General features: G+C 42.4%; 1 protein-coding gene across 3 annotated transcripts in view; it reads right to left on the bottom strand.

Annotated features, from left to right (window-relative positions):
* Positions 1-759: 759 nt before the first annotated feature.
* rps6ka3b (ribosomal protein S6 kinase, polypeptide 3b) overlaps positions 760-11,425 on the bottom strand; it is a 77,434-nt gene continuing 66,768 nt past the window's right edge. For all 3 annotated transcript variants that reach the window (XM_032504524.1, XM_032504522.1, XM_032504523.1), the window contains 6 exons: positions 10,303-10,461; positions 9,191-9,352; positions 7,908-7,984; positions 7,448-7,565; positions 6,157-6,297; positions 760-4,669 (listed from right to left, as the gene is read on the bottom strand). In XM_032504524.1, the coding sequence (XP_032360415.1) occupies positions 4,547-4,669; positions 6,157-6,297; positions 7,448-7,565; positions 7,908-7,984; positions 9,191-9,352; positions 10,303-10,461 (780 nt within the window). In that variant the 3' untranslated portion in view covers positions 760-4,546. The remainder of the gene's footprint in view (positions 4,670-6,156; positions 6,298-7,447; positions 7,566-7,907; positions 7,985-9,190; positions 9,353-10,302; positions 10,462-11,425) is intronic.

The raw sequence follows: 11,425 nt of genomic DNA, 5'->3' as shown, positions 1-11,425 counted from the left end.
ACACACACACACACGTACGTGTGTCCAAGGACACTTTGACATGGGACGGCAGGGCCAGGGATTGAACCCCCAACTTTCCGATTGGCAGGCGACCACTGAGCAACAAGTACAGAAAGTACAACAATCAGTTGTTTTTTTAAGCATTTAGAAGTTTTGTTTTTGTTGTTTTTGTTTTTAAATGAAAGTATTTGTAATGACGTCTTTGTAAAGGCCATTTGTTTTTTTTATATTCTGTTTTAACAGTGTGATTTGTTTGCAACGTTATCTTCGTGTTTTATTTTCATACATCATTAAAAAAGGGAAACGCCACGGATTTCTCTTCACCTCGAGTTAGTTCACTCACTTTAAAATCTGTCTGTAAATGTGTTTTCATTTGTCCGTACAAAACAATATTTTGCATCAGCACAGAGAACTGAAAACTGAATGCGTGTGTGTGCAAAACATTTTTGCAGATACAGTACATGTGGAGCCAGAGGAGCGTTTTTTTTTCGTCTTCTTCTTCCTGCTTCATGTACGTCTGCTACAGGGTCAGTTTCAGCAAATATGACAGGAAGTTAGTTTTATAAGTCTTACCTACTGCATCTTTAAGTAAAATATCAAGAGCACTTCTTTATAAAAACGCCACTTTCTATGAATTTGTGGTGAAGTTGTGAGCAAGAAACAACAAAACAAAGATTAATTCCTTCATATGATAAGAGCAAAGTAAGAATATCTTGAAGTTGGGATTTTAAAAACAGAGTCTCTGAGTCGGCATGCATCATCAGCTGATTATCCTTTTTTATTATTTTTAATAGAAAGTCCAACTCTCGCTGCAGGTACAAAAACAGAGAGCTGGCGTAGCAGCAGGGCGACCGCTGACCAATCAGAGAGAAGAAGAAGAGGGGGAAGGTAGAGAGAGAGAGAGAAGAAGAAGAAGAAAGCTATTCCCCAGTTCATCATCACAGAAAGATTCCTTTTACATTCCTTTATCCCAGAGCTGTACATCCATAGACGAGGCAAACAACATTTATATATTTCATATTACATATAAAACAAAGAAGATCTAGAACTTGTTTTTGTCTCAGCAGTTAAAGTCGTGTCCCTTCACGATGACGGACGTTCAGATGCCGAGAGGGAGGAAGCCGTTTTCAACCATTCGCAGAGACGTTACAGGATTTATACAGGATGCAGGAGAGAGTTTAGTCTTCAGAGGCACGCACACACACAAACACACACACACACACACACACACACACACACACACACACTTCATGATCTAACATCTGCGTGCAACTTGTCCAGATCTACACAGAAGACAGTTAAGGTTCTGAAGAGATTATTTTACAACTACTCGTTACGTTTTGTGTTGTAATTAAAGGGCCAGTGCGCCACAAAATGAAGGTCAGTCATTTGTGAATAATTTCTGCAAAGTTCCCCTGAAAGAAGTTTGGTAGTTTGGTTTCCGTTGTAGTGAAACTAGAAACTGTGTCCTGCTGTCAAATGTTTCACAAACAGAAATGTAAAAGAGAGTTTAGACAAATGAATTGGTAATTGGTACATTGTTCCTAGCTTTGAAGGATATTTAACTAGTAGTGGATTACAATGCTGCTTTACGAATTGGGTCTCCGTGGCAACATTTCCCGGGAAAAAGCGTTTTTGGATCTCTGGGATCTCTGAGATTTTTGAGATTGTAAATTGAAGGATTAATGAAAAATGAAGTCTACTTTAGAGCCACTAACGTGCTCAGAAGATAAAATCCAAACTCAATCCGCTGAGGAAGATCATGCGATTTGGTGAAAAGCTCCTAGAAGAAACTTTTAGGTTTTTATTTGTCCTGGTTTTTAGATTTCACGCAAAGGAGTTGAACTGAATTTAGTTTGTTATGTTCATAAGTTTGAAAAATGACGCCTTTAAAAAAATGACTCTGGACAATCCAAAGACATTCACCATCATTTCCAAAAGGTTTCCTTAAAATACCTGCTTTCTTTTTCTTTTTTTGGTACAATAATAAAACTGAACTTTATGCTCGCATGTGGACAAATTTCACGTTTTATGTGGAACACAACACAGGAAATAGCATCTTACTTTTACTGTGTTGTGTTGCAGATAGAAGTAAAAAAAACAAAACTAAAAAAACAACATGGAAATAAAACCAAAAATCTGCTTTTTCTAAACCTTTTTTGACAGAAAGACTGGACGAGTGGAGAATTTGGACGACACGAAGCAGTCACAGAGTCTAAAGAAAGACACTGTTGCATTATGGGGAATGTAGTATCCAGTGTTTTAGATTAAAAATCAGGACAGCTCCCTGGTTGGTTTCATTAGGGCCAAAGTGAGGCTGAACCAACCCGTTCATCTCGTCCGTTTTTCTTTCTGCTTCGTTTTTTTTAAAGGGTTGTGTCGACAGAAAAATCCTCCAAATCACAAACACGTTACACACCGTTACATGATGCCTCAAGAAGAGTTTGACCCAGAAACGAGACGTGGAAACGGAAACAAATGGGACGTAATGGGTGCGTCGGGTTTTGGGCTGTAACTCTTCTGCCTCCTCTGTACATCTGTGTGCTTATCTTATGTTTCTCTACATATCTCTCCTCCAGGACGAAATATATTTAAAAAAAACTGCATTGTCTTGATTCTTAGAAACCTGAGTTGCTCGTACATGTATATACATTTACAGTTCGGCTTGCCGTCCGCTGCACACACACACACACGCACGCACACGCACACGCACACGCACACACACACGCACACAGACGATCAGACGGCTTGTACAGAAGAAGCTCACGTCCCGGTTCAGGAAGCTCTGTTTTCTATTTAATTCCCAGCTTGTTGTTCAGGTAAGACGAGGGTGAGGACTCCCTCGACAGGACAGTAATCTGTAAAGTTCTTGTATTTAATTTTTTTGTTTGTCCTGCAGATGTCAGACGTGTCCTCGAGTTAAACCGCTCTTGCAGCCTCAGCGTGTTTTAAATGTGGTTTAAATTCCCCGGCGTGTCTTAAAGCTGCACAAGGAACATCAAAACACTGAGAAATCTGGTTTTATGGGCCTGAACGGTGCTTTAGATTGTCACTGCTGTTGCCAGAGGTGGAAAATATCCAAGTACAATTTGACATACAAACCATTTTCTACTACTTGTACACTTATACACCACATGTACTGTATTTAAACGCTGTAATTGCTTCAGATAATTAATACAAATGTAAGTTATCAAATAAATTAATGATATATTATGAACTAAAATACCGCGCAGCATGATAATTACACATGAATGTATTGTGCTAGATGAGTATTTCTACATTGCTGTATTGCTACTTTTACTCCATAGTAAAAGATGCGAGTACTTCTTCCACCTCTGGGTTTTGCATGGATTAGTTTCAGCTCGCAGGTGTCCACACCGTGAGAAAACTAAGTACTCCAAGTGCCAGATTGAAGAGTACAAATAATGATAGGAGATCAAATCCAACCCCTCGTGTTGCCACCGGAGGGCGCCACAAAATGCAAAATTGCCTTGTGCAGTTTTAAAGGCAGAATCCGCTTGGTTTTTGTTAATATTCATTCTCAGATTGTCATTTTCGGATGAGAGTTACTTTCCTATTTAGTTCCCCCGGGCGTTCTCTGACACTCCAGCTGAAAATATTTCTAAATCACGGCGAGGAATCTACACAGCTCAAGGTCTATGTTTGTCTTCTGGTCATATCTGAAAGATATCGTCAGTCTCATCCAAAACCTGTCGGAACGAAAGCTTGATTTTGCTTTCCCAAAATTGACTTCTAGACGTCTAGATTAATGAGCAAAATGTTGAGACGAACCAATCAGACGTTTGTTCTTGTCTTTTCACCTGAAGGGTAAAATACTGGGTTACAGGAAGCAAGTCCCTGTGTGAGATGTACAAAATAAACCCTTTCAAAACAAAAGCATGATCCTGAGAGACTTTTCTGTATCCCAAAAAACATGGAGTAAGAGCTTCCGTTTGAGTAAAAGCTTGTTATCAGACTTCCCTTTCCCTGCATCTTGATTTGTCTCGTTCTGCAAAGCGACATTTTAAAGCCGAGGCTGCTCCCAACGCGCCGTGATCTCCGAGGCTACTTGAGGTTTAAATACAGGACGCAGAACCATGACGACAGTATAACAACAAGGATCCTATCTCTTTAAATGCATACATTAGATTACTGTGTTCCTATGTTCAGATGTACCCCCGTCTGAAGTAAATAAATACAGTACTTTCCCCCCTCCCCCGATGCGTGCTCGGTGTCAGGGTCTTCGAGGCGGCGCTGATTGTCCAAAGCAAAGACAGGAACGGGTTTTCAGTCCGGGGCGGTCCCGGCTGTCGATCAGTGGCGCTAAAGCTGAGAAGAGTCCGTTAAGGTGCAGGACGGAGGGCAGGGGTGGCGGCGGGGGCGGGGGTCTCGGTCTTCCTATTTGGCGTTAGCAATTCCTGGGTCCGTCAGTAGCCTGTCCCCCCCGGACCGGACAGAGAGAAGAAGAGGAGGAGGAGGAGGAGGAGGAGGGTCCGGCGGAGGTCAGATGGAGGTCAGAGTTAAAGTAGGTGAGGGAGGTTCAAGGTCACAGAGCGGTGGAGGTGATCTTCTTCAGCCCCCTCCGCTGGGCCAGAGTGGAGCAGCCCACCGGCTCCAGGACCGGGGGGACGTTCCTGCTGAGCGCCAGGTAGGTGGCGGCCATCGCACCCTGCAGGGGCCACACGCAGAGTCAGAGGGCCCAAACCAGTCATCCATTAATCAGTTAGAAAACCAGTAATTGGAACATGACTTTGAAAGGGTAACTTGGGTATTTCTCTTCAACCTGGACCCTGTTTTCCAATGTTTTTGTGTCTAAGTGACTGACAATCTTTAACCCTACTGTTGTCCTCGGGTCAAACTATTTTCAAAAAGTTTCTTAATCAGAAAGTTTTGTTTCCTTCAATCAAATTGTAAAAAAAAAAAAAAAAAAAATGTTTCCATACGACGCTCCTCACAAGTTAAATAACCGATCAGTTCACTATTTTCATTGAATTTGGGTGTTTTATTTCATTTCATAGCATTTTAAGAAAAAATAAGATTTAAAAACACTGAAAAAAGTGACAGAAATGTAGGGAAAAACAACAACAACGTCCCAAAAAACGCAGAAATAATCGACAAGGACATTGTTAAAAGTGAGAAAGGACTTCGGGAAAAATGTGAAAATGTGACAACAAATGTCGGATAAAGCTTCAAAAACTTCAAAGAAAAAACAACAAAAGTGTCTTAAGGAGGTTTTAACTTTAAATTTTGACCCAGAAAAACTAAATGTTGGTCGACGGGAAGACAACACGAGGGTTAAAATCCTTCCAGTATTAAGAGAGACCGCTGCAGTCGGCAGGGGAGAAACAAGCTGCAACGTAACGTTAACGGTAGCACCGTCCTTCAATTTGCATCCACCGACACACTCAGCTTATTATTCTATGTTTTAACATTTTTAACATTATGGAAAGGATCCCTAGGCAAGGCAGCTTTATCTGTAGAGCACATTTCAGCAACAGGGCAATTCAAAGCGCTTTACACAAAATCAGTTAAACAGATAAAACACAAGTATCAACAGTTGAAAATAAAAACATTAAGACAGATAAAACCCTAACCCTAACCCCCCAACCCCCTAACCCTAACCCCCCTAAACCCAACCCCCTAACCCTAACCCCCCTAACCCTAACCCACTTGAGACTACCTTCCCACTAAGTAGTCCGTGTTAGTGCTCCTTTGGTCATCCCCCTCAGTGTCTCTACCCTTCACGACTCTATCTTTAGAGACGTTACCTTTCGTCTCCGTGGACTCTTCTTCTCACTAATTGAGCCGATCTAGCGCTGCCTTTCGTGGCTACTTAACGACCGTCTTTGCGCGGTTTTCAGATCTTTCAACACTACACATTCCCACTTTTTCTTTAAATCGCTACCCTTCGAGTCTCTCTTTCTCTGTTTTACACAGAGATAGAGCATTGTATCAAAGCCGGAGTGTGTAGTTTCTGTCGCCCCATGAGGAATTCTAAGTGATTACACAACACAGTCGGAGCGTCCACATGATACAAGCCTTCAGTGATTACCCAATCACTCGTAGCCAAGGAGACACGGGTATTACATAGGTGAGAGACTGCGTGCGTGCAAGAGTGTGTGTGTGTGTGTGTGTGTGTGCGTGTGTGTGTGTCACCTTGACGAGGTGCGGTGCGTCCTGTCTGTTGAGGGTGTATTTGGGCAGCTGGTCTCGGTGCGTCACCCAGGGGTGTCGGAGGACTTGACCTGCCGTCAGCCGCCGGTGAGGGTCCACGTGCAGCATCTTGGACACCAGGTCCTGAGGGGTCAGAGGTCACACATTTAGCTGGGGGGGGGGGGGATGTCAACAGGTCATCTCGCTGTCCTGTGAAAACCACGTATGTCTATAAAGTTCTAAACCTTTTCATGGTGTCAGAAAACCGTTTCCAGCTGATCCGAGAGGCTTTTTAAAGACTTTATTCAGCTTTAAGAAGTAGGAGACGATTCTCACACATAAAGGAACGCTTCATCAGTTTATCACAAACATTCAACATCAACACTCTGGAGATATCAGGTTCTCATTGGACAGGAAGGGGATGAAAGACTGTCTTCTGAAAAGTAACAAATGTAGTGGAAAATACTCAGTAAAGCACAAATACCTTGAATCTAGACCTAAAATAAGTAGTAAATGCACTTAGTTACATTCCATGTACATTAAGGAGTTTGTTTTTACACTTCTTTAAATGTGGTTGGTTGTAAAACACAGTTTTGTGTGTGTGTGTGTGTGTGTGTCTAATCTTTATCTTGTGTGTGTGTGTGTGGAGAGTTTGAAATGTTAAACCGATGATTTTTAATACTTTTTATAAAATCGTTTTATTGCTAGAGCAACTCTCTGATATTTGGCAGGAGATTGTTAGCTGTGTGTGTGTGTGTGTGTGTGTGTGTGTGTGTGTGTGTGTGTGTCGGCGGGCGCGTTTGTGGTGTGTGTGTGTGTGTGTGTGTGTGTGTGGCGCGGCGTCTGTGTTTGTGTGTGTGTCTAATCTTTATCTTGTGTGTGTGTGGAGAGTTTGAAATGTTAAACCGATGATTTTTAATAGTTTTTATAAAATCGTTTTATTGCTGAAGCAACTCTCTGATATTTGGAAGGTGATTGTTAGCTGTGTGTGTGTATGTGTGTGTGCGTGCGTGGCTGCGTGCGTGCGTGCGTGCGTGTGTGTCTCTAATCTTTATTGTGTGTGTGTGTGTGTGTGTGTGTGTGTGTGTGTGTTTGTGTGTGTGTGTGGGAGAGTTTGAAATGTTAAACCGATGATTTTTAATACTTTTTATAAAATCGTTTTACTGCTGAAGCAACTCTCTGATCTTTGGCAGGTGATTGTTAGCTGTGTGTGTGTATGTGTGCGTGCGTGCGTGCGTGCGTGCGTGCGTGCGCGTACGTGCGTGTGTGTGTGTCTGTGTGTGTCTGTCCACACCTTAGCCTCAGCAGAGACAGAGTTCCAGTATCCTCCAGTGAGCGAGAACTTGCCGCTGCCGATGCGAGCCAGAATCTCCTCGGGCGTGTCCTCCGGGCCGTTAGCGAAGGGAGTGAAACTAGGAAAGAGAGGGATGAGATGGAGAAAGGGTTCATATTTAGAAATCTAATACAATATTGTAATCTCTGTGTTAAACACATTCAAAGCATCTTCGCTCAAATTACCTGAGGCGAGAGCGCTCTCTCAGAGGTAATATGTAAATGTGCTGTATTTATATAGCGCTTTTCTAGTCTTAATGACTACTCAAAGCTTTTTACATCATACAGGAAACATTCACCATTCACACACATGGGCAACTCGGAGTTCAGTGTCTTGCCCAAGGACACTTGGACTGCAGGGCCAGGGATTGAACCACCAACCTTGTCATTGGCAGGCAACCGCGATAAGATAAAGTGTTTACCCCGTTAGCATGGTGTAGAGCAGGACCCCCAGACTCCAGATGTCGCAGGCGGCGTCGTACCCCTGCTTCTTCAACACCTGCCAGAAACACAGAAACATGGAGTAAACAAACCCTCTCAGTTCATTTACATTAATATCTTATCTTATGTTCTCCGTCTGCAGCACAAAGAAGTGTCACCGCCTTCTGAATGTTGTTGTTTATACCTTTCGTGCATACATTAGAGTTTGGTTTAGGCTTTTTAAGTTCAGTTAAATCAAGACAACCATAAATAAAAGACTCTAACAAGCAGTAATGTTGACAGAAAACCCCCAAAAAACACTTTCAAGGAGTTAAATTAATTTTCTTTCAAATTGTATATTTCGTCTCTTTCTTCTTTTATTGTTGGTTTATTTATTCTTATTTTTCTCTTTTATATTATTTTCTCTATTGTCTGTTTTTAGTTTTTTCTACATGTAAATGTAGGCATTTATTTTGTATATTTTATTCTGTTACTTGAGTTTTTTTTGTCTTCCTTGCACATGTTTTTATATGATGGATTGATAACTGTGTACACCAGTAGCGTTATGTCCCGCCCACTACCTGCTTCTAATTGGCTCTGACCCAGATGGCAACGAGTACCAGCCAATCAGAGGCAGAGCAGGGCAGTCTGATGTTTTTCTGGTTAGGAAAATGCGCGAGTAGCGGCTAATGGTGACTGGACTGTAGGAGAGTTTTTGGGGAATAAATGCCCGGGATAAAGTGGGTGAAATACGGGAAGAAGTATAACAAAGACTGGGAGAAAGAGAAAGGAGGAAAAGAATGGATTCAACCCGTCGTGGGGAACAACTCAAAATCACTGTGAAAAAGTGTCTATTTGATATCCCATCAGTTTTCTAATGTTAAATAATGTTAAAAGGTGGTTTAACTCCCTCCTGTGGTCATTGTCCTGAAGCTCAGGGGGAGAAAATGAATAAACTCCACCGTGGGGACAGTTTACCAATCTGTCCACATGGACGGAAATTGACAATCCGTCCCCAAGGATTGTAAAACCGTGCACACAGTTTATTTATTTTTCTCTTCCAGGATCTTAGGGGGGGTCCCATAGAAAAAGTTGCTTGCTTTGGGCTTGTTTTCACGGACCTGGTTGCGTATTTGTCTCGCGAGATCTGTGCAACACACAAGTAAGTTAAAAAATAAAACCATGACCGATGAAGAGGTAAAGACTGTGTAAAGAGATGAAGAGAGACGTCACGATGGCGGAGACGGTGTTAAAGACAGCGTTGGACACCGAGACGGTGCCGTACCTCGGGCGCAACGAAGTTGGCGGTGTAGCACGGCGTCATGAGCAGCCCGTTCTCTGCTCGCAGCTGTTTGGCGAAACCAAAGTCGCAGATCCTGATGGACTCGGCGTTCCCGCTCTCGTCCATGTAGAGGATGTTACTGGGCTTCAGGTCTCTGTGGACCACCTGCAGACACAACAGGACAAGTCAGGGTTTAAGTTGACAGACCAACTCCATCAATGTCCAGTCAGAGGTCTCAGAGGACTACGCTATATTATATGTCCAGAGTTCAACAGTAGGGTTTGTTCAAAATAATCTACTTTCCCAAAGTCAATTTTAAATGGCCCCTATACAATTGTTTTTCTTGAGGAAAAGACGTAAAAAAAAAAAGTGTATAGAAACATTAAAAAAGCGTCAAAAATCTAAGAAAAATGATTTTTTTGAACAATCTTTTCTGTGTCTGTTGATCTGTCTGTCTGTGTCTGTGTTTTGTCTGTGTGTGTCGCTCTGTCTGTCTGTCTGTGTATGTGTGTTTGTGTCGCTCTGTCTGTCTGTATGTATGTGTCTGTATGTGTGTGTCTGTGTGTGTGTGTGTCCTGTCTGTCTGTCTGTGTGTATGTGTATTTGTGTGTGTGTGTGTCGCTCTGTCTGTCTGTGTGTTTGTGTGTTTGTGTCGCTCTGTCTGTCTGTATGTATGTGTCTGTCTGTATGTATGTGTGTGTCTGTGTGTGTGTGTGTCCTGTCTGTCTGTCTGTCTGTGTGTATGTGTGTTTGTGTCGCTCTGTCTGTCTGTATGCATGTGTCTGTCTGTGTGTTTGTGTGTGTGTTGTTCTGTCTGTCTGTGTCTGTCTGTCACACACAGACAGACACAGACATGTTTTGTTATGAGCAAAAAGCTACACAAGATCAGATCAAGCTGCACAGTATAAAATAGTTCATGAAAACCAGCTCCAGACAAGCATCCTGTTGCTTTCTGTGCTGCGTGTTTATCAGATTTAATTACATCATGTAGTGTAGAAAAGTCAGAAATCCAAACTAGGAGTGTTTTCAGAGAACATTTGCTCTACGTTTTTCACTAAACCTTCTTGAACCATAAACGATGAAGAACAGGAGCCTTTCCCTTTGTGAGAACGTACCCCCTGCACATGCAGGTACTCCAGCGTCTTGGTGATGGTGTAGAGGACAGCGCTGGCTTCCCTCTCGGAGAAGAACTTCTGTCGGAGGATTTTATCCAGCAGCTCGCCTCCTTTCATCAGCTCCGTCACCAGAAACACCGACCGGCCGTCGTCATACACCTACGGCACGGAAACAACGTGGCCGACAACGCTTCAGTCTCTCAGCTGTTCTGTGAGGTCATTTTTTCAAGGCAGTTTACAAATTAAAATAAATGTTTTGAAGTTTCAAAAGACGGGCAAACTCTGGATTTATCTGACTCTCGAGACATTTGAGGACGTCGTCTTGAACTTTTGGAAACGCTGATCCACACATTTCACCATTTTCTGACATTTTATAGACCAAACAATGAGTTAAATTATATTTCTATTATATATCCATATATTATATATCCACACCATCTAGAGATATAGAGATAGTAGATAGATATATTGAGGGCTATGTAGATCCTACTGTATCGTGTAGTCCTATGATTTCATGTATACTGTATGATGTATTATTTTTCCTAGTGTTACGACTGGGGTCGTGTTTGTGTGTGCGCTGTGTGTGTGTGGGTGTGTGTGTGTGTGTGTGTGTGTGTGTGTGTGTGTGTGCGCATGTCCTATCTCCTCTCCTATGTAAAATAGGCTGTGCCGTCGCTGGTGCTGATTGGTGGGGTCCGCTGAGTCCTACTCGTGATTGGCGGGCAGCTGCGCACCACTGTATATAAAGGGCCAAGATGGCGACCGTCGGGAGACACAGAGGGAGACAGCAGGCCGGCTCCGTTTTCTTGCCTCCCAACCTGCCACACTTAGTTTCTTTGACTGTGTAATGTTCGTTCGTTAGTATTGGGTGGACCTTTTAGTGTGTTTAGTTTTCTCCTGTTTGTTTAAGTTAGGAGGTAAGTCGTTTGTTCTTTGTTTGTTAGGTTATCTTATTTTGTTTTCAAGACAGGGTTGTTTTTGTTTGTTGTTTTGATAATAGGCCACCCTACAGTTTAGGTAGTTTGGGTTCTTTGTTTATTTAACCTTATATTCAACAAATCTATAATGATTGTGTCCAATAAAAATACTTGGACCTACATATGTTTTGTGGCTGCTTGGGGGA

This window comes from Etheostoma spectabile, chromosome 22, assembly GCF_008692095.1.
Source record: "Etheostoma spectabile isolate EspeVRDwgs_2016 chromosome 22, UIUC_Espe_1.0, whole genome shotgun sequence".
Taxonomy (NCBI): domain Eukaryota; kingdom Metazoa; phylum Chordata; class Actinopteri; order Perciformes; family Percidae; genus Etheostoma; species Etheostoma spectabile.
This window is presented reverse-complemented; position numbering and strand designations above follow the sequence as displayed.